Here is a 25,700-nt window from a genome sequence, read left to right on the forward strand (position 1 = left end):
TTCAATGTTTTCCAGGCTTGTCACACACTCCTTAAGTGAGCCACCCACATCGGCCTTCCAAAGTGCTGGGTTTACAGGTGTGAGCCACCTCACCAGGCCAAGTCACACATGTTCTTAAGGACATCTAGAATAGAAGGTTTTCAATTTACTTTGCACAGATCCATCAGAGAAATCACTATCTCTGGCAGCTATAGCCTTATGAAATATATTTCTTTTTGTGTGTGTGAGAGAGATGGAGTTTCACTCTTGTTACCCAGGCTGGAGTGCAATGGCGTGATCTCGGCTCACCACAACCTCTTCCTCCCCGGTTCCAGCAATTCTCCTGCCTCAGCCTCCCGAGTAGCTGGGATTACAGGCATGCGACACCACACCTGGCTAATTTTGTATTTTTAGTAGAGAGGGGGTTTCTCCATGTTGGTCAGGCTGGTCTCAAACTCCGGATCTCAGGTGATCTGCCTGCCTCAGCCTCTCAAGGTGCTGGGATTATAGGCATGAGCCACCGCGCCTGGCTATCTAGCATAATTGTTAAGGGCTCTAGGATTTGGGGGAGGTAAATGAACACTGGCTTCAACTTAGAGTCACCAGCTGCATTAGCCCCCCTGACTCTAAGAACATGAGAGTCAGTTTGTTCTTAGAAGCTGCGAAGCCAGGCATTGACTTCTCTCTAGCTATGAAAGTACTAGCATCTTCTTCCAATGAAAGGCTGTTTCATATACATTGAAAGTCTGTTGTTTAGTGTAGCAACCTTAATCAATTACCTTAGTTAGGTCTTCCGAATAACTTGCTGCAGCATCTACAGCAGCACTTGCTGCTTCAGCTTGCACTTTTAAGTTATGGAAATAGCTCCTTCCCTTAAACCTCACTAGCTTCCACCTTTTTTTCTGCAGCTGCCTCACCTGTCTCAACCTTCTCCTTATTGAAGAGTTAGGGCTCCACATTAGGTTTTGACTTGAGGGAATGTTGTGGCTGGTTTGATCTTCTATCCAGATCACTCAAACTTTCTCTATATCAACAATATCTGTTTCACTTTCTTATCATTTGTGTATATAGTGGAGTAGCACTTTTAATTTCTTTCAAAAACTTTTCCTTTGCATTCACAACTTAGCTGTTTGGTGCAAGAAGACTGGCTTTCATGCTGTCTCGGCTTTCAACATGCCTTCTTCACTGAGCTTAATCATTTTCAGCTTTTTATTTAAAGTGAGAGATGTGTGACTCTTCCTTCCACTTGAACCCCACTGTAGGGTTGCTAATGGTCTAATTTAAATATTGTTGTATCACAGGAATAAGGAGGCAGGAAGAGAAGGAGAAAAGAAGGGAGACTGCCGGTCTGTGGAGCAGTCAAAACATCCATAACATTTATGAATTAAGTTTGCCATCTTATATGGGCACGGTTCATGGTGCTTCTAAACAATTGCAATAGTAATAAAAAGATAACAGATCAGCATAACATATACGATAATTATGAAAAAGTTTGAAATAGTGTGAAAATTACCCAAATGTGGCACAGAGACACATAGTAAGCATGTGCTGTAGGAAAAATGGCGCAGACAGATTTGGTTCTATGCAGTGGCCACAAACCTTCCATTTGTAAAAACAGTTATCTGTGAAACGCAATAAAGGAAAGCAAGCCTGTAGCAGATGCACGTTTCATTTAGACATCCTTAGGACTCATCATACTAGTGAAGGGCCCCAGCTTTTCCATACTAGTAGCTGCAATTCTGAGACGAAAGTGCCTCTTCCCCGACCTTTACACCTTCCTTTCCAGAAAGATGAGACCATAATGGATTTTGAACTTACTTTGATGATTAAAGCCCATTGTTTTACATGTCTCCGGAAAAGGAAGCAGTGTCTGCTATGGAACAAACAGTACAATTTGAATACATAATCCCCTGACCGTAGAAACTGAACCTCAGGTCCTATCCTGGCTCTAGACCACCAGGTCACGGAAGAAGAAATTTTTCTTAGAATCGTTATCTTCTTGACAAGCTTGGAAATTACAACCTATATGCACTATGAACACGGAAGTACCTGAGCTCAAAGCAGTTGAGCAACCCTAAGTGGGGGTGACCAGAAGTGGTGCCTTCTGACCCCAAACATCACACTACCCGTACCTGGAGGAGCGGGTTGCAGCCCAGCTACATCGCCGCCCGGCGGAGCGGCGAGCAGAAAAAAAACTACACTTCCCAGCGACCACTGCGCGGCTAGGAACACCGCGAGGAGGGGCGAGATGGGGTTGGCCTCTGTGTGAAGGCCCTTCCCATTGGTGCGTGTTCTAAAGGGCCGTGTAAGCTGCTGCGCGATTGGACAGATTCAGGAACGTTCAGTGGCGCCGCGACGCTCCTTGGTTTGACTTTTATTTTTCAGTTGAGTTCCCTGACTCGGAGACTTAAGCGTGTCGTGAGTATAGAGTTTCGAGTTTGGGGTGAAGGGATTAGGGAAGAGGTCTTGGGAAGAAAATCTGATGAGGGAGAAATAACTGCGGAAGCAGTGCAGAGGAGAGGGACGTGGGCCTGGAATTTGGGGTCTGTGGAGGTGCTGGGGACAGGGAGAGGAAAGTTCGAATCTGCAAAGGGAGAGACCTCGCGAGTGCTGGAGGGTTGGGACCTGGAGCAGTGAGGGAGTCGAGAATGGGATGAATTGGAAAAAGGAGTACAAGATTCGGACGTCCTGGAGGTGGGTTCCTGTATACGTTCACCCCACGCTGGTCTAAGCTTCAATTATCCTCATTTGTAAAATAAGGGATAATAAAAATACTTAACAGTTGTGGGAATAAATCAAATAAATTCCACAGGTTGTTACATGGCTAAAAGAAAAAAATTCAAAGTGCTACACAAATGTTAATTGTTAATAGACAAGCTATAAGAGTGTACCTAAGCAAGGATATCAGAGATAGGTGCATAGAAGCTAGCTGAAACCCGTTAATTTACCTATAAACAAGGGCATTGTTTTGGGAGAGGCAATGAAGAGTAACACGGTTTCTATCTGCAGGGAATGTATGCCATCCTGGGAGAAAAGATAGCAATAAAGAACTCTCATATGTTTAATTGTAGAGAATTTCAAAGGCAGTTCTTTTGCAGGTAGATCATTTTTGCTAAATCATTTTGAATGGAGAGACTCAGGAAAGAGATGAAAGAGGTGGTATTTAAGATGAGTTTTCATGTACAGACTAGATTTTGTTAACTGAGATTATGCGGGTTGTTGAGAGAGCTGTGTTCCAGCTAGAGGGAAGCTCATAAACAAAGGTATAGAGGCGGTGACGTTATCTGGAAACGGTACATTTAGGGGAGTAGAGGGAAATAAGGGGGGAAAGATAGGTTTGACCCTTATTCAGAAAGCCATGAATTTTAGGCTAACAAGTTTGATTTAATGCTTTAGGCTATGAGGTGTTACTGATGAATTTTATTAAAGAAAATGGTCCAGGAGAGGAAAGGAGTAGGTTGAACCATAAGCTGTTGTAGTGATGTGGGTAGGAAGTATTGAGATTCTGAATTAACATGGTCATTTTGCAGATAAAATATATAAGATATTCATATGGTCAGGAGGTTCAGGAGAATGAGTAATCAAATGACGAATTTAAGTTGCCAGCTCCAGGTTGCTTGGAAACGCTGAATTAGTAACTAAAATAGGAACATAGAAGGGGCACATTTGGATGAAAAAGATGATGTGTTAGCTTTGAGGTGCTAAAAAGAAAACTGAGTGATTTCTTTTTTAAGTTAAACATTTCATGCACTAGTGAGACTATAGGTGAAAATATCCAGTATGTTTTTGTTAATTCAAATTAAGAGCTTGAAAAAGATGGCATTTATTTATTCAACATGTAATTGTTGCTTACTCTAGTGTTTTAGATGATAGAATTAATAGGCCAGCAAGGTGTAAGTAATCCCAGCACTTTGGGAGGCTGAGGCGGGCAGATTATGAGGTCAGGAGTTAGAGATCAGTTTGGCCAACATGGTGAAACCCTGTCTCTACTAAAAAAAAAAAAAAAAAATACAAAAATTAGCCGGGCATAGTAGCATGTGCTTGTAGTCCCAGCTACTTGGGAGAGTGAGGCAGAAATTGCTTGAACCCTGGAAGGGGAGGTTGCAGTGAGCCCAGGAGCCATTGCACTCCAGCCTCGGCGACAGAGCGAGACTCCGTCTCAAAAAAAAAAAAAAGTGATAGTCATAAAAACAGGAGAAATAATGATGTTCCCAAATAAATGGTTAGAGGAAATGGTAAAGTTGAAGACAGAACCTTTTGAACAAGAGAGTAAACTGTCAATAATAGTCCGCCTTTATTGAGTGCATATATATGTGTCAAACACTGTCACTTGGCTCTATATTCATTACATCATTTAATACACCAACCTATGACACAGAAGTAACTTGCCTGAGGTACACCACTAATAAGAGGCAGGGCTTTGACTCAATCCCTAGTCTGATTTCAGAGCCCACTGTCTCAACTACAAAGCAATATTTATTATTATTATTATTATTTTCAGAAAAGGTTTCACTCTGTTGCCCAGGCTGGAGACCAGTGGGGCAATCTCAGCCCAGTGTAGCCTCTGCCTCCCAAGCTCAAGCAGTCCTCCTGCCTCAGACTCCTGAATAGCTGACGCTACAGGCACATGCCACCACACCTAGCTAATACTGTAATTTTTGTAGAGACAGGGTTTCACCATGTTGCCCAGGCTGCTCTTGAACTCCTGACCTCTAGCGATCCACTCACATTGACCTCCCAAAGTACTGAGATTATAGGCATAAGCCACCGTACCCAGCCTATTTTAATTTTTTTTGAGAAGGGACTTGCTCTGTTGTCCAGGTTAGACTGCAGTGGCACAATCACTGCTCACTGCAGCCTCGAACCCCCAAGCTGAAGTGACCCTCACACCAAGCAGCTGGGGCTACAGACGTGCCACAGTGCCCCGCTAATTTTTAAATTTTTTGTAGAGATGGGTTCTTGCCATGTTACCCAGGCTTAACTCCTGGGCTAAAGCAATCTGCTGGCCTTGGCCTCCCAAAGTGTTGGAATTACAAATGTGAGCCACCATGCCCAGCCAAAGCAATGTATTTTTTTTTTTTTTTTTTTTTTTTGAGACGGAGTTTCACTCTTGTTACCCAGGCTGGAGTGCAATGGCGCGATCTCGGCTCACCGCAACCTCCGCCTCCCGGGTTCAGGCAATTCTCCTGCCCCAGTCTCCTGAGTCGCTGGGATTACAGGCACGCGCCACCATGCCCAGCTAATTTTTTTTTGTATTTTTAGTAGAGACGGGGTTTCACCATGTTGACCAGGATGGTCTCGATCTCTTGACCTCGTGATCCACCCGCCTTGGCCTCCCACAGTGCTGGGATTACAGGCTTGAGCCACCGCGCCCGGCCTAGCAATGTATTTTTAAAGGGTAGTTGGCACTACCAGGCACAGTGACTCATGCCTGTAATCCCAACACTTTGGGAGGCAGAGGCCGGTTAGATCATCTGATGTCAGGAGTTCGAGACCAGCCTGGCCAACATACCGAAACCCGGTCTTTACTAAAAGTACAAAAAATTAGCCAGCTGTGGTGGCAGGCGCCTGTAATCCCAGCTGAGTCAGGAGAATCACTTGAACCCGGGAGGTGGAGGTTGCAGTGAGCCAAGATCATGCCACTGAACTCTAGTCTGGGTGACAGAGTAAGACTCCATCTCAATAAATAAATAAATAAATAAATTAATTAATAAAGGGTAGTTGGCACTATTGAATTAACCATACAAGTGAAGGAGTAACTGTCGGATGAAGGAGGATAGAAACAGAAAAGAGCAATTGAATTTATTAAGCTGGATCTGCTGACCAATAAGAGTTTGGTTAGATGTCATAGTAGAAGCGCGAGGCCTGGCTCAGTGGCTCATACCTGTAATCTCAGCACTTTGGAAGGCCGAGACAGGAGGATTGTTTGAGTCCAGGAGTTCAAGGCCAGCCTAGGCAACATAGCAAGACCCGGTCTTGCAGCCAGAGAGGTGGGCGTAGACACCTTTATTTGTGGACGTGTGCAATAGTGAGGACAGTCACTATGAAGTAGAAGAGGGCTGCAGGTTGTTAGAAGACTCTTCTTAAAGTTTCAAATTACTCTTTTTTTTTTTTTTGAGACAGAGTCTTGCTCTGTCGCCCAGGCTGGAGTGCAGTGGTGCGATCTTGGCTCACTGCAACCTCTGCTTCCTGGTTTCTTGCAGTTCTCCTGCCTCAGGCTCCCGAGTAGCTGGGACTACAGGTGCACACCACCACGCCTGGCTAATTTTTTTGTATTTTAGTAGAGACGGGGTTTCACTGTGTTACCCAGGCTGGTCTTGAACTCCTGAGCTCAGGCAATCTGCCCACCTCAGCCTCCCAAAGTGCTGGGATTACAGGCGTGAGCCACTGCACCTGGCCTCAAATTAGTTTTTATTTTTTTTTTTTTTTTGAGACGGAGTTTCACTCTTGTTACCCAGGCTGGAGTGCAATGGCGCGATCTCGGCTCACCGCAACCTCCGCCTCCTGGGTTCAGGCAATTCTCCTGCCTCAGCCTCCTGAGTAGCTGGGGTTACAGGCACACACCACCATGCCCAGCTAATTTTTTGTATTTTTAGTAGAGACGGGGTTTCACCATGTTGACCAGGAGGGTCTCGATCTCTTGACCTCATGATCCACCCGCCTCAGCCTCCCAAAGTGCTGGGATTACAGGCTTGAGCCACCGCGCCCGGCTTTCAAATTAGTTTTAAATGGTTTTGGCACAGTGAAATTTAGCTTTAAATTGTCATCCATATCCATACAATGGAATTTTATTCAACCGCAAAAAGAGATGAAGTACTGATACATGGTGCAACATAGTTGAACCTTCAAAACATTATGCTAAGTGAAAGAAGCCAGTCACAAAAGACCATATACTAAATGATTCCATTTATAGGAAAGTCCAGAAATATCTGTGAATATACTAAAAATCATTGAATTGTATAAATTCACTCATTTGAATGAATTTAATGGCATATACAAATTAAATTTCCATAAAGCTATTTTAAAAAAAATATGTTACCCATAATCCTACCATGCCAATCCAATAATTTTTATTTTCTAGGATATTTAGACGAGGCAAATTGGCCCAATCTGGAGAAGTATTTTGGAAGGAGGTGGGTTTGGAGGAGGAGAGTAATCATTTTAAAGGAGAGAATTAGAAGAATAAAGATGGCATATTTGAAGGGTTGGCTGTAGAAGAAAGCAAATGGGATGAGAGAACCAGAAACAGATTTTTTAGCTAGATTCAGTAGACTGGCCAGCAGAAGAAAAGGATGTTTAATAGTCTTTCAGATTCATATTGAGAATTAATGTGTGTGTGTGTGTGTGTGTGTGTATGTGTGTGTCATGTGTGTGTTCAGTAAATATTTATTAAGTACTTATGAGCCAGGCACTATTTAAGTTACTAGGAATACAGCAATAAACAACATAATAGACAAAAACCCCTGCCGTTAGTGAGTTTGCATATTACAGTGTGGAGAGACAGACATTAAATATTAGATAGATGGTTATAAGTGTTTGACCTTTTTTCTTCTCTCTGTCACCCAAGCTGGACTGCAATGGCATGCTTATGGCTCACTGCAGCCTTGGCCTCCCAGTGCAGGTGATCCTCCTGCCATAGCCTCCCATTTAACTGGACTACAGGCACATTCCACCACATCTGGCTAATTTTCTGTAGAAACAGGGTTTTGCCATGTTGCCCGGGCTGGCCTCAAACTCCTGGACTCAAGCAGTCTTATCTGCCGTGGCCTCTCAAAGTGCTGAGATTACAGGAGTGAGCCACTTCACCCAGCCAAGGTTATAAATGTTATGGAGAAAAGTAAAGCAGAGAAGATGGATGAGGGTGGTGGAGTGGTCAGAAAAGACTTCATCAAGGAAGTGACATTTTAGCTCTGAAGGAGGAGAAGGGAGTAAGCCACATAGATAAATGAGGAAAGAACATCATAGCAAAGAGAACTACACGGGTATAGGGACTCTGAAGTAGAAGCGTGCCTGTGTTTGAAGAACAGCAAAGAAGCCAGTGTTTTTGCAGCAGTGAACAAGAAGAGTAGTAGGTGAGGTCACAGAAGTAATGGGGTTGGCCAGATCACATAGGACCTTGTAGCCAATTTTAAAGACCTTGACGTTCTGAGTAAGATGAAAGGCATTGGAGGCTTTTGAGCAGGGCAGTTTTGTGCTTTGATACATATATTAATGTGTTGAGAATATACTGTAAGGGATGAGGTTGAAAGTGGAATGGGGGCAGAATGTGGTGACTCACGCCTATAATCCCAGCACTTTGGGAGACCAAGGTGGGTGAATTACCTGAGGTCAGGAGTTCAAGACCAGCCTAACCAATATGGTGAAACCCCATCTCTACTAAAAATACAAAAATTACTGGGGCTTGGTGGCCTGTGCCTGTAATCCCAGCTACTCCAGAGGGAGGCTGAAGCAGGAGAATCACTTGAACCCCGGGGGGGTGGAGGTGGCAGTGAGCCAAGATTGCACCATTGGACTCCAACGTGGGTGACAGAGCAAGACCCTGTATATAAAAAAAAAAAAAAAAAGCAAAAAACGGCTGAACCAGGGCAATGAGGGCATAGGTGATAAGTAGTTGTCAGATACTAGATGTTTTGATGTGCTAGCTAGCAGGATTTGCTAATGGGTGTGTGTGACATGGAAGACAAAGAGAGGAGTAAAATTTCTCCAGCCATGTGTGTTTGTTTGTCATAAACAACTGGCAGCATAGAATTAGTATTTACTGGAATGTAGAATTCTAAGAGAAGAGCAAGTTTTGGTGGTGGGAGGTAGGTATCAGGAGCTCAGTTTTACACTTGGCAAGCTTGGGAAACCTGCTAGACATCCACGTGGAAAGACGGAGTAGGCAGTTAGGTGTGTGAGTCCAGAGCAGAGGGCAGAGTAAGGACTGAGGCATCAATTTGAAAACCATTAATGTGTATATGCTATTTAAAGCCGCGAGACTTCAGGAGATCACCAAAGCAATGAGTAATGACCGGTAAGGAAAGGGAAGAGGTTCCCTGGAAGCCAAACAAAGAAAACTTTGAAGGCATCAGGGAGAGAGGCACTGTGGGGTTCTGAGCAGGAAAATGTTGTATGGAAGTAACAATGGCAATGATCTCTTTTGATACTTTTTCACAAAATTCTTTCCCAAAGGACTGAAGATTTTAAGCAGATTATACCAGGTAGAAGAACATAACGGAACATCATCTGACTTGCTTAGAATCAGAAGTGAGTGACAGAGCATGCTTGATAAGAAAGCTTTCACCAAAGCAGTAAAAAATCATCCTCTCTTCCCCTCTCCGCCCCCCGTCCCCTGTCAGTCATGTAACATGGTATGATATTCCCTTTCTAGCCGTGAGGTTTATATTCCTGAAAATTTCTTTTTTTTTTTTTTAATTTATTTATTTTACTTCAGGTACATACTAAATCTGGCATTTCTCCCCATGTTATCCCTCCCCACGAAAATTTCTATAATAAGGTCGTTTAAAGTACAGGAGCTCAAGATCTTGCATTATGAACTGAGATGGAGATTGTGAAGAGACTTTTAAAGTTTATATGTAATTTTTTTTCTTTTGCTCAAGATGCTAGAGAAAGCATGTGAAATAAAGATAACATCAATGGCTTTGTATTTGTTTTAAATTCGATATAGTGGGTACTCTACCTTAATTTCCATTTACTACTTCCTTCTTTGGAGAGGGGAGTGGAGCAGGGTAAGTCAATATGTTGCTGAGGCTGGCCTCGAACCCCGGGGCTCAAATGATCCTCCCTCCTCAGCCTCATGAGTAGCAGGGACTATAGGTGTGGACCACTGCACCTGACTGTATGTACTGTTTCTTGCTTATTAGAGACTTCTCTGCATCTCCCTCTCCTATCCTATAACTTCGAGGAAAAGATTGGATTTGTTTTTCATTGTTGCAGATAACAGGGAGACCTTTTTTCCTTTGTATGCTTATCCATTTAAATATTTAATACCATTCTGATTTTTATTTGAAAATAATTATGAGGAGTACCTTTTGAAAATTCAAAAGGCATGAATTTCAGGATTTGGAGACACTTTAAAGAAAACTACATTTTAAAACATTAAGTTCTTTCCAAGATGCAAATATGATGATGCTGAAGAGGGAAATAGTCTATACATCCTGTACTGTTTTTATTTTTCTGTTCTTGGCCCCTCATTATGAATTTTTGTGTATTTGATAGGTGTGAAAAAGACAGCATGAACTTTACCCCAACACACACCCCTGTCTGCAGAAAGTAAGACATTTGCTTGTTTTCAACTTGTTAAAGTAAGAAATCAAGACTTGTATAGCCTTAGTCTTAGTTAGCATAGGAACTGGAAAGGTATTGGAAACATACTTCCTAACTTTTTTTTTTTTTCTTTTTCTTTTTTTTTTTTTGAGACAGAGTCTCACTCTGTTGCCCAGGTTGGAGTGCAGTGGTGCAATCATAGCTCATTGCAGCCTTGACCTCCTGGGCTCAAGCAATCCTCCTGCCTCAGCTTCCCAAAGTGTTGGGATTACAGGCATAAGCCACTGCTCCCAGCCTGAGACAACCCCTTTTAGAAAATATGAAATGTTGGCTGGGCGCAGTGGCTCACACCTATAATCCCTGTACTTTTGGGAGGTCAAGATGGGTGGATCACTTTAGGTCAAGAGTTCAAGACCAGCCTGGCCAACATGGTGAAACCCTACATCTACTAAAAATACAAAAATTAGCCAGGCGTGGTGGCAGGCACCTATAATCTAAGCTGCTCGGGAGGCTGAGGCAGGAGAATCACTTAAACCCAGGAGGTGAAAGTTGCAATGAGCCTAGATCGTGCCACTGCACTCAGCCTGGGTGACAGAGCAAGACTTCATCTCAAAAAAAAAAAAAAAATATGAACTGTTAAGTAGGCTGAGCACTGTGGCTCACACCTGTAATCCCAGCACTTTGAGAGGCTGAGGCAGGCAGATCACAGGGTCAGGTGTTTGAGATTAGCCAGCATGGTGAAACCCCGTCTCTACCAAAAAAATACAAAAATTAGCCAGGCATGGTGGCGTGCGCCTGAAATCCCAGCTATTCGGAAGGCTGAGGCAGGAGAATTGCTTAAACTCAGGAGGCAGAGGTTGCAGAGCTGAGATCACACCATTGCACTCCAGCCTGGGCAATAGAGCAAGACTCCATCACACAAAAAAAAAAAAAAAAAAAAATTAAGTAAGATAGTATTTCTCTCACAAGTTTTTAACGATTAGGAAGATATCTAAGGTTTTCTTCATACAAGTTGACAAATTTTAATATCTTCATGCTTATTTATTAGAAGAAAGCACATGTATTAACTACAACTCAGAGCTTCTGGTATAGTTTCTTCACTCTGCTGTCTGTTTTGTTATGTTGTAAATTGCAGACAACCAAGCTGGATTTATTTTCACATGAGGGTTACTCTTCTTCTGTACTATTTGTTTTCTCACTTCCATTGTTTTAGCTCATGTCTTGTTTGCTAGAAGCAAACAAACAAAAATTTCATGACCACCCTTTTTTTTTTTTGAGACATAGTTTTGCTCTTGTTGCCCAGGCTGGAGTGCAGTGGCATGATCTCGCCTCAACCTCCAACTCCCAGGTTCAGGCGATTCTCCTGCCTCAGCCTCCTGAGTAGCTGTGACTACAGGCGCATGCCATCACACCCGGCTAATTTTTGTATTTTTGGTAGAGATGGGGTTTCACCATGTTAGTCAGGCTGGTTTCAAACTCCTGACCTCATGATCTGCCCACTTTGGCCTCCCAAAATGCTGGGATTACAAGCATGAGACACCATGCATGGCCTTTTTTTTTTTTTTTTTTTTTTGAGGTGGAGTTTCACTCTTGTTGTCCATGCTGGAGTGTAATTGCGCAATCTTGGCCCACTGCAACCTCCACCTCCCAGGTTCAAGCGATTCTCCTGCCTCAGCTTCCCAAGTAGCTGAGATTACAGGCGTGCACCACCACACCTGCCTCCTTTTTATACTTTTAGCAGAGATGGGGTTTCACCATGTTGGTCAGGCTAGTCTCAAACTCCTGATCTCAGGCCATCCACCTGCCTTAGCCTCCCAAAGTGCTGGGATTACAGGCATGAGCCACTGCGTGTGGCCTGCAATTTGCCTTTTTTTGTTTTTTCTTTGTTTTGTTTTTTGAGAGAGCCTTGCTCTGTCACCCAAGCTGGAGTGCAGTGGTGCAATCTCGGCTCACTGCAACCTCTGCCTCCTGGGTTCAAGCAACTCTCCTGCCTCAGCCTCCCAAGTAGCTGGGATTACAGGTATGCACCATCACGCCCAGCTAATTTTTGTATTTTTAGTAGAGACTGGGTTTCACTCTGTTGGCCAGGCTGGTCTTGAACTCCTGACCTCAAGTAATCTGCCTGCCTTGACCTCCCAAACTGGTGGGATTACAAGCATGAGCCACTGTGCCTGGCCTGCAGTGTGTCTTATAGTACTGCATTTTCTAATTGTTACTACATGGTCTCATTTAGTTTATATTCTTTTTTTTTTGAGACAGAGTCTTGTTCTGTCGCGAGGCTGAAGTGCCGGGCGTGATCTTGGCTCACTGCAACCTCTGCTCCAGGGTTCAAGCGATTCTTCTGCCTCAGCCTCCAACAGGGATTACAGGCACACGCCACCGTGCTCGGCTAGTTTTTGTATTTTTAGTAGAGACAGGGTTTCACCATGTTGACCAGGCTGGTCTCAAACTCCTGACCTCATGATCCGTCCACCTCGGCCTCCCATAGTGTGGGGATTACAGGTGTGAGCCACCACACCCGGCCTATATTCTATTTTTTAAAATTATTTCTTTAGTCTCTAATGTATTTTACTTTTACTTTTTTAGAGACAGGTTCTTGCTGTGTTGCCCAGGGTGGACTGGAACTCCTGGGCTCAAGCAGTTCTCCCACCTCAGCCCTCTGAGTAGTTGGGACTGCTCAGCTACTCAGCTGTGCCACCATTCCTGGTTCTAACTTGTATTTTGAATTTAGCTTTAAACCAGTAGTACTTGGAAGATAATTAATAAAATTATTTACTATCCTGTAATATCAAACTTTCAAGATTTTTTTTTTTTTTTTTTTTAAATAGAGACAAGGTTTCACTGTATTTCTCAGGCTGGTCTTGGACTCCTGGGCTCAAGTGATTCTCCCACCTTGGCCTCCTAAAGTGCTGGGATTACAGGCATGAGCCACTATGCCTGGCCAAACTTTCAAATTTATGAGCACCTTAATTATAAGCACTTTAGGAACACAGAACCCCCTTTTATTTAGAAAGTTATAAACTTTCAGGGAGTATGATAAATATTTCCTTTCTAATTTCACTCAGGCGAACAGTTGTCTCCAAACGTGGTGTTGCCATCAGTGATTCCACCAAGAGGAGGGGAATGGCAGATTCACCGGAGTCAACCCCCTTGCCTTCCCTAGAAGATCGCCTGGCCAAACTCTGTCCGTCTAAGGAGCTCTTTGAATATTATCAAAAGAAGATGGCTGAGTGTGAGGCAGAAAATGAGGACTTATTGAAGAAACTGGAACTCTACAAAGAAACTTGTGAAGTACAGGTAAAGAGACAATGCACACGTTTTTGAACTCTGATGAAGTCTTCATTAATTAGAGATGCTATAGAGGTACCAGCTTGTATCATAAGCAGATGTTTTATAAAACTATTCCCTTTTTATTCCCCAGCCCAGCTACCTGCCTTTCAGGCCCTCCTTGGATCATAACCCCCAAAACTGCTCTTCTAAAATCTTAAATTCTGATATCTTTGTATTTCTTATACTTGTAATTCTTTCATCTTATACCTGACTAGTCCTTAACTTCTTTGTTACCTTCATAGCTTCCTGACTTTTCGGTTTTCTAAGTGCCATATACAGCTCTGACATCATGTCCTTCAAACCTAAACCCCATGATACTTTACTTTGGTAGTAACTGCACTGCCTGTAAATGACCCCTTGCTCAATTAATTCTTTTGCTCCACCTGTATAGCAAAAACGTAGCTGTGGGGTCATCCAGTTTTCTGCCACCTTTTCTCCTATAGCAGGATTTTTTGACCTCAGCATTATTGACATTTTGGCCTGAATGATTCTTTGTTGTGAGGGGTTGTCCTGTGCATGACAGGATGTTTAGCAGCATCCCTGGCCTCTACCCACTAGATGCCAGTAGCACAACACCCCCAGCTGCAACAATCAAGGCTTGGCATGGTGGCTCACGCCTGTAATCTCTACACTGTGGGAGGCCAAGGCGGGTGGATCACGAGGTCAAGAGATCGAGACCATCCTGGCCAACATGGTGAAACCCCGTCTCTACTAAAACTATAAAAATTAGCCTGGCGTGGTGGCATGCACCTGTAGTCCCAGCTACTCGGGAGGCTGAGGCGGAAGGATCACTTGAACCTGGGAGGCAGAGGTTGCAGTGAGCCGAGACTGCGCCACTGCACTCCAGCCTGACGACAGAGGAATACTCTGTCTCAAAAAAGAAAAAAAAAATTCTCCAGACATTGCCAGATATTTCTGGAATGGGTGTATGTATGTGCAAAGTCACTCCTGATTGAGAACACTATTGTAGAAAGGTCACAGAACAATCAGTATGTAAACAAATTCAGCAGTACCCTCAACCACTATATAACAGTTTTCTTACCTGTCCATACTGGGTTTCCTCTCCTTCCACATCTGTGTCATACCCTCACCTCCAGCCTGCAACCCCTTCTTAGTGCTCCTCTCTCAGCATCCTTCCTGCTCGTCTACACACAGTTAGTCCCTCCATATCCATCTTCTTTCCTTTCATTTTTCTTTGGTTGGTTTTTGTTTGTTTGGTTTTTTGCTTTTTGAGACAGGGTCTTGTCACCCAGGCTGGAGGACAGTGGCACAATCATGGCTCACTGCAGCCTTTAAATTCTGGGCGCAAGTGATCCTCCTGCACTCAGCCTCCTGAGCAGCTGGGACTACAGGCACACGCCACCATGCCCCGCTAATTTTTAAAAAATTTGTTGTAGAGGCTGGGCGCAGTGGCTCATGCCTGTAATCCCAGCACTTTGGGAGGCTGAGGTGGGCGCATCATGAGGTCAGGAGATTAGACCATCCTGGCTAACATGGTGAAACCCCGTCTCTACTAAAAATAGAAAAAAATTAGCCAGGCATGGTGGCAGGTGCCTGTGGTCCCAGCTACTCAGGAGGCTGATGCCAGAGAATCGCTTGAACCTGGGAGGCAGAGGTTGCAGTGAGCTGAGATCACGCCACTGCACTCCAGCCTGGGTGACAGATTGAAACCCTGTCTCAAAAAAAAGAAATGTGTTGTAGAGACGTGATCTCCCTGTGTTGCCCAGGCTGGTCTTGAACCCGTGGGCTCAAGCAATCCTCCCACCTCAGCCTAACAAGGTCCTGGGATTGCAGGTGTTAGCCACAGCACCGGACCTGTAGTCACCTTTCTGACCATCTTCTTATTGCTTCAGGAACAAGGCATCTTTGCCTGTTTGAGCTGGATTAATCCCATGCCTACTGTAGCCCTCATCCCTTTTTCCTCCTGAGAAACCCTGCTCCATCATTTTTCTCCACTTACTGTTGTATTTTTAACTTCTTTCGTGACGTTAGCTTTTTCTTCTCAGTATATAAACATACTCAAGTTTTTTCCAACTTAAGAGAAAAATTAAAAACTGTTCCTTCATTGTGCTTCTCTCTCTAGCTACTCTTTTTATATAAATGGCTCTTTCTTTTCCCAGTCACACTTCCACAATCATTTAACATTCCCATTCACTGAATGGGAAATTTCTCGACTGCAGTTTCGTCTCTGTCCTTGCCATGCCCCTAAAACTGTGCCTTCTGTGGTCTCCAGGTACCTCTTTGCCAAACTTATCTCTTCTTTTTTTGCCCTTTGCAGGGTTTGTCACTTTTGACCTCTCCTTTTCTAAAATTTTCTTCCTTTCTTGATTTCTGTGTCATTTTTCTTTCATGATTTCTATCTAACCTCTCTGGTCAGCTCATCTCCATGTCCATGAAGAACTCACCTTCCTTACTCAGAGTTCTTCCAGATTCGACTGTAAATGATCTTGTATATTACACTACTCCATATGTGATGATGACTATTAAATCACTAACCCTGACTCACTTTTCTCCTGAGCTTCCTTTCTGTACCCTCTTCCCCACCCACACATGTACTGCCACCATTTCACCTCCCTTCATTCCTCATTCCGTAACTTTTTCTTTATTTTTTGTCTTGGTAAGTGGCATCATTGCCTCCGGTTCTGCCAAGCCCCCTACACTGAAATCATTTGGCAAGTCCTATTGATACTGCTTTCTAAATATTACTTAATCCATTCCCACACCTACATCACTCTTGCCATGATGCTCATGCACCTCTAGAATTGCTTTTAAACTGAGACAATATCTTCCTTGCCAGTACCTGCTCTGGCCTCTTACATCCCCAGTTGGCCTCACACTTTTCACTTCAGCAGTACTGAAATATTTGTAGTTGTCCAAATTTATTAGGCTTTTTTTTGGACATTTACTTGTCATTTTTATCACATTATGTATGTATACAATGAACTACAATGTAGTTCATTCCATTTGGGCTCCTGAATAGCCTCAGGATGGGGGCTGGTTGCCAGATAACAGTGATGCAGCATCTCTAATATATTTACTGGGACTCGGGGTGAACCACCATGCCTAGCCTAATTTTTTTTTGCAGATTCTACAAAAAAAGTGTTTCCAACCTTGTAAGTTCCACTGTGGACCTGTATGCTGTCCCTTTCTCCAAATCAGTTGTTAATATTTACTTGTCATTTTTATCACGCTATGTATGTATCTGTGGACTTCTGGGTTTTTTGTTTTTTGAGTCAAGGTCTTGCTCTGTTGCCCAAGCAGGAGTACAGTGGTGCAGTCATAGCTCACTGCAGCCTCAAAGTCCTGGACTCAAGCAATCCTCCTGCCTCAGCCTCACAAGTAGCTGGGACTACAGGCGTGTACTACCATGCCAGCTATTTATTTATTTATTTACTTATTTACTTACTTATTTATTTAGAGACAGAGTCTAGCTCTGTCACCAGGGTGAAGTTCAGTGGTGCAATGTCAGCTTACTGCAACCTCCGCCTCCTAGATTCAAGCAATTCTCCTGCCTCAGCCTCCTAAGTAGCTGGGATTACAGGCACATGCTGCCACGCCCAGCTACTTTTTGTAGTTTTAGTAGAGACGGGTTTCACCTTATTGGCCGGGATGGTCTTAGTTTGTGACCTCGTGATCTGCCCACCTCGGCCTCCCAAAGTGCTGGGATTACAGGCGTGAACCACCACACCTGGCTTGCTTATTTAATTATTTATTTATTTTGAGACAAAGTGTTGCTCTTGTCACCCAAGCTGGAGTGCAATGGTGTGATGTCAGCGCACTGCAACCTCTGCCTACCGGGTTCAGGCAATTCTCCTGCCTCAGCCTCCTGAGTAGCTGGGATTATAGGTGCCCACCACCACACTGAGCCAATTTTTGTATTTTTAGTAGAGACTGGATTTCACCATGTCGGCCAGGCTGGTCTCCAACTCCTGACCTCAGATGGCCCACCTACCTTGGCCTCCCAAGGTGCTGGGATTACAGGTGTGAGCCACTGCGCCTGGCCCAGATTTTTAATTTTTTTGCAGAGACAGAATCTCACTCTATAGTCTAGGATGGTTGTGAACCCTTGGGCTCAAGCCATCCTCGTACCTTAACCTCCCAAAGTGTCGGGATTACAGGAGTGAGTCACTGTGCCCAGCCTTCTTTATAAAATTATTTTTAATGACCTTAATCAATTTTAAGTGTTCAGTTCAGTAATGTTAAAAGAGTGTGTGTGTGTGTGTGTGTGTGTATACACACACACATACACATATTTTTTTTTTTTTTGAGACTGAGTCTTGCTCTTTCACCCAGGCTAGAGTGCAGTAGTGGTGCAATCTCAGCTCACTGCAACCTCGGCCTCCTGGGTTTTAGTGATTCCTGTGCCTCAGCCTCCCAAGTAGCTGGAATTATAGGGTGTGCCACCACACCCAGCTGATTTTTGTTTTTTCAGTAGAGATGGGGTTTCATCATGTTGGCCAGGCTGGTCTTAAACTCCTGGCCTCAAGTGATCTGCCGTGCCTGGTGTGTTAAGTATATTCATGTTGTTGTGCAGCTGATCTCCAGAACCTTTTTCATCTTAAAAAACCAAAACTCCATCCCATTAAACAGATCCTCATTTCTCCCCACACCCTCTGTAACCACTATTTTACTTACTATTTCTATGGATTGGAAGTAGAGCAGTGTTTGCCAGGCACAGTGGCTCACACCTGTAATCCTAACACTTTGGGAGGCTGAGGTTGAGGGGGATCACCTGAGGTCGGGAGTTGGAGACCAGCCTGGCCAACGTGGTGAAACCCTGTCTCTGTTAAAAATACAAAAATTAGCTTGGCATGGTGGCACATACCTGTAGTCCCAGCTACTCGGGAGGCTAAGGCAGGAGAATCGCCCAGGAAGTGGAGGTTGCAGTGAACTGAGATTACACCACTGCATTCCAGCCTGGGCGACAGAGCAAGACTGTCTCAGAAAAAAAAAAAAGAAATAGAGCAGGATTTATCTAGAATAGAGCGAAATCATCTGTAGTTTTTCTTTTTGTGACTGGCTTACTTCACTTAGCATAACATCCTCAGGTTTTGTCCATGTTGTAGCATGTGACGAGATTTTCTTCCTTTCTAACAACATCAGGCTCTGTCATGGTTCTTATTTCCTGCTCTCTTAGAGTACCAACCGTCTGCTTATCCCTCTACAGTCTTCTGTTCCTCTGTCAAGTGTCAGCTCTTTGGTGGTAGTGCTTTGACTTCCCAAACAGATTTTCGAATTTTATTCCTTTCACACTTTCCCCCACACCATTCCACCGTGCATGCTTTCATTAAGTAGTTATTTTATTTTAATCATTTGGCTCTCTCCCATGAATTTCCTTAGCTCTGTAGACAGGAATCATATCTTTTCATCTTTGTTTTCCTACATGTAATAATAATGCTTATGATATAGGAAACATTACCAAAAAAGTGTGGAGGATAGGCCAGGTGTGGCTCGCACCTGTAATTATAGCACTTTGGGAGGCCAAGGTGAGTGGATTGCCTGAGCTCAGGAGTTCAAGCCAGCCTGACCAATGTGGCAAAACCCCATCTCTACTAAAAATACAAAAATTAGCTGGACGTGGTGGTGCACACCTATAATCTCAGCTACTTGGGAGGCTGAGGCAGAAGAATCACTTCAACCTGGGAGGCGGAGGTTGCAGTGAACTGAGATCATCCTACCACACTCCAGCCTGAGCGACAGAGCAAGACTCTTTGTCTAAAAAAAAAAAAAAGAAAAGAAAAAGTATAGATAGAATAGGTGAATCATATGGCATTCTGGATTCTATAGTCCATAAAAGGAAGATATGAGAGCTTTGATGTTAAGTGCAAACTTCACACCCATCCTGTAGCTTTTAAACGCCAGTCAAGGCCATGCACGATGGCTCATGCCTGTAATCCCAGCACTTTGGGAGGCCGAGGCGGGAGGATCACTTGAAGTCAGGAGCTTGAGACCAGCCTTGGCTAACATGGCGAAACCCCGTCTCTACTAAAAATACAAAAATTAGCTGGGCATGGTGGCATGCACCTGTAATTCCAGCTACTCGGGAGGCTGAGGCACAAGAATCACCTGGGAAGTGGAGGTTGCAGTGAGCTGAGATTGTGCCATTGCACTCCAGCCTGGGCAGCAGAGTGAGACTTGATATATATGTATATATGAATAAATAAACAAATAAGACTTGACCTCAACAAATAAATAAATAAACTCCAGTCTATATATACATGCCTATTGCTGTCATTTTGAATTCTGTATTGGTGAAATTATTTACTTTAGAATATTTCTACATTAATAGACTGCTCCCTGTCCCGTAAGTGATACTCCATTGAAACCCGGTATCTTTCAAGTATCTTACTGTGTTTTTTTGCAGCATAAACTTGAATGTGATTTACAGCAGAGAGAGGAAGAGATTGCTGAATTGCAGAAAGCTCTAAGTGATATGCAGGTCTGCCTCTTCCAAGAACGGGAACATGTTTTACGCCTCTACTCAGAAAATGACCGACTGAGAATCAGGTACCAAGTAGGAGAGGGGAAAGGTTGGAGTTATAACTTTAAATTACTTTCTTTATTTATTTTTGAGACAGCCTCACTCTGTTGCCGAGGGTAGAGTGCAGTGGCGCAATTTCGGCTCACTGCAGCCCCTGCCTCCTGGTTCAAGCGATTCTCATGCCTCAGCCTCTTGAGTAGCTGGGATTACAGGTGTGCACTGCAATGCCTAGCTAATTTTTGTATTTTTAGTAGACAAAGCGTTTTGCCCTGTCAGCCAGGCTGGTCTCCAACTCCTGGCCTCAAGTGATCCACCCATCTCAGCCTCCCAAAGTGCTGGGATTACAAGCGTGAGCCACCATGCCCTGCCCTTTAAATTACTTTTAAAAAGATAAATTTCTCCACATTAATTCTCTTAGGTTGTAATCCATAGGAAACAGACTCTAAGATGGAGATTTGCCTTCAGGGCAGTTATGGGAGAAGCTCTCTGTAATAATAGCCATGAGCAGATTTGGGCAGAGATAGAATAGAAACAGATACAATGGTAACAGAGGCCTTAGCCAACCCCATAGGGAGCACTAAGGATAGGGTGGCCTTTCGGTGGCAAAGGACTCAAACTTTTGTGTCCCCACATTGACTGGTCATAGGATGCAAGCTGTCCCCAGGAGGGTGTGTAGACTTGGGAGAGGAAGCCCCCTTGGGCCAAGTGAAATTTTTAGAGAAGAACTGAGCTCCTGGGAGATGAATATCTTGGTCCTGAGGGGAAATCTGAGCAGTACACTACACGTTGCACTATAGTACACTTCTGTGTGTGTGTGCTGGGAGTGGGGGGCGGGGGATAAATTATATGTAACGTAAAGTTTACCATTTTAGCCATCTGAAGTGTACAGTTCAGTGGCATTAAGTATGTTCACATTGTTGCACAACTGTCACCCCCATTCATTTCTAGAACATGTTCATATTCCTAAACTGAACTTGTGTACCCATTCAGCAGTAGCTCCTGCATCCCCGTTACCCCAGTCCCTGGGACACACACCATTCTACTTTTCATCTCTATGAATTTGACTATTCTAGGTACCTCATGTAAGTGGAGTCATACAGTATTTGTTACATCGGACTTATTTCACTTAGCATAATATCTTCAGAGTTCATCCATGTTGTAGCATCTGTCAGAATTTTCCTCGTTTTAAAGACTGAACAACATTCCATTATATGTATGTACCACATTTTGTTTATCCATTCACCCACCAGTGTATCTCAGCTCACTGCAACCTCTGCCTCCCGAACTCAAGCGATCTGCCCACCTTAGCCTCCTGAGTAGCTGGGACTACAGGTGCGCCAACATGCCTGGCTAATTTTTTCTGTAATTTTTATAGAAACACGGTTTTGCCATGTTACCCAGGCTAGTCTCCAACTCCCAAGCCCAAGTGATCTGCCTGCCTCAGCCTCCTAAAGTGCTGGGATTACAGGTGTATGCTACTGTGCCCGGTCGAAGCCTTGCTTTTAATTCTTTTGTGTATCTACCCAGAAGTAGATCTTATGATTTTTTTTTTTTTTTTTTTTTTTTTTTTTGAGTAACTGCCATACTATTTTCTATAGAGGCTATACTGTTTTATATTCCCATCAGCAGTGCACAGTGCACAAGAGTTTCAGTTACTCCACATCTTTGCCAATACCTGTTATTTTCTTTTTTTTTTTAAGCTTTTTTTTTTTTTTTTTTTAGACAGGGTCTTGCTCTGTCACCCAAACTGGAGCACAGAGGCATGATCTTGGCTCACTGCAGCCTTTTCCTCCCAGGCTCAGGTGATCCTCACAGTTCAGCCTCCAAGTAGCTGGGACTGTATGCATGTACCACCATGCCCAGCTAATTTTATATATGTATATATTTTTTTGTAGAGATGGGGTTTTACCATGTTTTCCAAACTGATCTCAAATTCCTGAGCTCAAGCAATCTTCCTGCCTCAGCCTCTGAAAGTGCTGGGATTGTAGGCATGAGCCACTGTGCCCAGCCAACACTGGTTATTTTCTGGGGTTTTTTTTTGGAGATCGGGTCTTGCTTAGTCACCCAGGCTGGAGTGCAATGGCAGGACCACAGCTCACAGCAGCCTTGACCTCCCAGACTCAGATGATCCTCCCACCTCAGCCTCCCAATTAGTTTGGGGCCACAAGTGTGCACCACTGTGCTTGGCTAATTTTTGAAGAGATGAGGTTTCACAATGTTGCCCAGGCTGGTCTCAAACTCCTGAGCTGAAACGATTTGCCCACCTTGGCCTCCCAAAGTGTTAGGATTACAGGTGTGAGCCACTGTGCCCAGCCTTATTTTCTGTTTATTTGATAGTAACCATCTTAATGGGTGTGAGGGAGTCTCACTGTGGTTTTGATTTGCATTTTAAAATGTTGAGCATCTTTCATGTGCCATTTGTAGTATATCTTCTTTGGGGAAATGTCTGTTACATCTTTTGCCCATTTTAATAATTGGGTTGATTTTGTTGTTGTTGAGTTGTAGAAGTGCCTTTTTGTTGTTGTTGAGTCAGGGTCTCGCTCTGTCACCCAGGCTAGAGTGCAGTGGAATGAGCATGGCTCACTTGCACCCTCTGTCTGCCGGGCTCAAGCTGTCCTCCCATGTTAGCCTCCCGAGTAGCTGGGACTACAGGCATGTGGCACCAGGCCTGGCTAATTTTTGGGTTTTTTTTGGTAGAGTCAGAGTTTTGCTATGCTGCCCATACTGGTCTCAAACTCCTGAGCTCAAGTGACCCACCCACCTATTACAGGTGTGAGCCACCGTGCCTGGCCATAGAAGTTCTTTATATATTATGGATATTAAACCTTTATTAGATATGCTGATATATGCAAACATTTTCTCCCATTCCATAGATTGCCTTTTTATTTTCTCCTTTTTCTTGTATTTTAGAGACAGGGTATCACCGTCAGCCAGGATGATCCTCCTGCCTAAGCCTCTGGAGTAGCTGGGACTACAGGCACGTGCCACTGTGCCTGGCTAATTTATTTTCTCTTTTGTAGCAACAGGGGCAGTCTCACTATATTGCTCAGGCTGGTCTTCAACTTCTGGCCTCAAGTGATCCTCCTGCTTCAGCCTCCCAAAGTGCTAGGATTACAGGAATCAGCCACTGTGCCCAGCCAGGAGTTTTTAATTTTTATGAAGTTCAATTTATGTATTTTTTTCTTTTGTTGCTTCTGCTTTTGGTATCACATCTAAGAAAATTGCCAAATTCATTGTCAGGAAGCTTTTCTTCTATGTTTTCTTTGAAAAGTTTTTTGTTTTTTTGTTTTCTTTTTTGAGTTGGAGTTTCGCTCTTGTTGCTCAGGCTGGAGTACAATGGCGATTCTCCTGCCTCAGCCTCCTGAGTAGCTGTGATTACAGGTATGTGCCACCACGCCTGGCTAATTTTGTATTTTTAGTAGAGAGGGTTTCTCCATGTTGGTCAGGGTGGTCTTGAACTCCTGACCTCAGGTGATCTGCTTGCCTCAGCCTCCCAAAGTGCTGGGATTATAGATGTGAGCCATTACTTCCTGCCTCTTCTAAAAGTTTTAATTATTTTAGCTCTTATGTTTAAGTCTTTGATCCATTTGAGGTTTTTTTTTTTTTCTTTGAGATGGAATCTTGCCCTGTCACCAGGCTGGAGTGCAGTGGCGCGATCTCGGCTTACTGCAACCTCTGCCCCTCGGGTTCAAACGATTCTCTTACCTCAGCCTCTTGAGTAGCTGGGCCTACAGGCACCCGCCACCATGCCCAGCTAATTTTCACATTTTTAGTAGAGATGGGGTTTCACCATGTTGGCCAGGATGGTCTCAATTTCTTGACCTCATGATCCACCTACCTTGGCCTCCCAAAGTGCTGGGATTACAGGCATGAGCCAGCACACCAGGCCTTAAGTTAATTTTTGTATATAGCGTTAGGTAAAGTTCCAACTGCATTCTTTTGCATGTGGATGTCCAGTTTTCTCAACATCATTTGTTGAAAAGACTTAGCCACATGGTTTATTTTTATTTTTATTTTGAGACAGGGTCTCCCTTTGTCACCCAGGCTGGAATGTTGTAGCATGATCTTGGTTCACTGCAACCTCTGCCTCCCAGGCTCAAGTGATCCTCCTGCCTCATCTTTCCAAGTAGTTGGGACTACAGGCACAAGCCAACACACCTGACTAATTTTTGTATTTTTGTAGAGACAGGATTTTTCCATGTTGCCCAGGCTGGTCTCGAACTCCTGAGCTCAAGCGATTAGCCCTCCTCAGCCTCCCAAAGTGCTGGGATTTCAAGTGTGAGCCACCGCGCCCAGCCTGCCACATGGTTTTTTGATGTCCCATGGTCAGGTGCTCCATTTCTAGCAGGATATAGTAGCATGACAGAAGCTGGTTTTCAAATGTTTTGTCATTCTCTGCTGTAGACAGCATAGTCTTGCTGCAGATTCTCAGAGGGTCTGTTAGGATTCTTGTAATGGTGCTTGCTGTAAACTCCACTTGGTACCTTGTGCCACCACAGATACCATAGGATCTGCCAAGTCATATGTCCCAAGCAGTAGATCCTCCGTTCAACTCAGGGCCACACTGAAAGCTCGCCTTCCATGTCAGTTGATATATGGGTCAGAGCAGTATCCCAAAATACAGAGTGGGTTGTTTACAGAACCTAAAGACGCCTTTCAGGCATTATGCTTCCTTCTTGGTGGTAGCAGGTACCAGATGAAATAATTTGGTCTTTACTTCGGAGGGAGTATCCTGATATACCTAGATCACACCCTTAAAAACTTTACTGATGTGCTTTGTAAGGTTCATCTCCAACCCTTTGGAGCACACGTATCTTACCAAGGGTTCCAGTGCACTTGCTGTTTCGTGTTCATGGAGTATGATTTAATGCGATATCATTAGTAGTGAGCTCCTGGCGATCTGTGAAGTAGCCAGATCCAGATTCCTTTTTTTTATTTGAGACAGAGTCTCACTCTGTCACCCAGGCTGAAGTGCCGTGGCACAATCTCGGCCGACTGCAACCTCACCTCCCGGGTTCAAGCAATTCTGCCGCTTCAGCCTCCTGAGTAGGTGGAACTACAGGCACGTGCCACTACGCCTAGCTAATTTTTGTATTTTTTAGTAGAGACGGAGTTTCACCGTATTGAACAGGCTGGTCTTGAACTCCTGACCTCGTGATCCTCCTGCCTCGGCCTCGAAAAGTGCTGGGATCACAGGTGGGAGCCACCTTGCCCGGCCCAGACTCTTTTATACTGTATTGACAGAGAATAAAAGCATTAGCATGGCCCTTGGGGAAGACTCTAAAAGTACACCATTGTAGACATCACATGATATAAACTGCCTCTGGTCTTTTGAGGGGTAGAAAAGAATGCGTTTGCCTAATTAGCGGCCACATACCATATGCCTGAGACCAAGTAATTCTGTTCTAGCAAAGGTACTACACCTGGCACAATGACTGAAATTGGGACCTACTTGCTAGTAGTCTACTGTGATCCTCCGGAATCCATCTGGTTTTGTATAGGTTGTACTGAGGAATGAAATGAGGCTTTGATAAGGACCTCCACCCCTGCATTCTTTAGGTCTTTATTGATCATCTTGACTGGGTAGGGAGGGGCGGTTTCAGTGGCTTTTACTTAGCTTACCCCAGAAGCCAAGAAGTTAGTT

The 25,700-nt window shown here is 44.0% G+C and overlaps 1 protein-coding gene across 8 annotated transcripts in view; it reads left to right on the forward strand.

Annotated features, from left to right (window-relative positions):
* Positions 1-2,300: 2,300 nt before the first annotated feature.
* CCDC77 (coiled-coil domain containing 77) overlaps positions 2,301-25,700 on the forward strand; it is a 40,517-nt gene continuing 17,117 nt past the window's right edge. Inside the window, exons 1-6 of one of the 8 annotated variants that reach the window (XM_032254406.1) lie at positions 2,318-2,673; positions 7,061-7,112; positions 9,151-9,329; positions 10,198-10,251; positions 13,311-13,542; positions 19,940-20,082. In XM_032254406.1, the coding sequence (XP_032110297.1) occupies positions 10,214-10,251; positions 13,311-13,542; positions 19,940-20,082 (413 nt within the window). In that variant the 5' untranslated portion in view covers positions 2,318-2,673; positions 7,061-7,112; positions 9,151-9,329; positions 10,198-10,213. Of the gene's footprint in view, positions 2,674-6,907; positions 7,113-9,150; positions 9,330-10,197; positions 10,252-13,310; positions 13,543-19,939; positions 20,083-25,700 lie in introns of those variants that run through there. The other 7 variants (XM_032254407.1, XM_032254408.1, XM_032254410.1 and 4 more) reach the window with 7 other exon arrangements.

The sequence above is a fragment of the Sapajus apella genome, unplaced genomic scaffold (assembly GCF_009761245.1).
Source record: "Sapajus apella isolate SASKATOON/1434 unplaced genomic scaffold, GSC_monkey_1.0 scaffold86, whole genome shotgun sequence".
Lineage (NCBI taxonomy): Eukaryota > Metazoa > Chordata > Mammalia > Primates > Cebidae > Sapajus > Sapajus apella.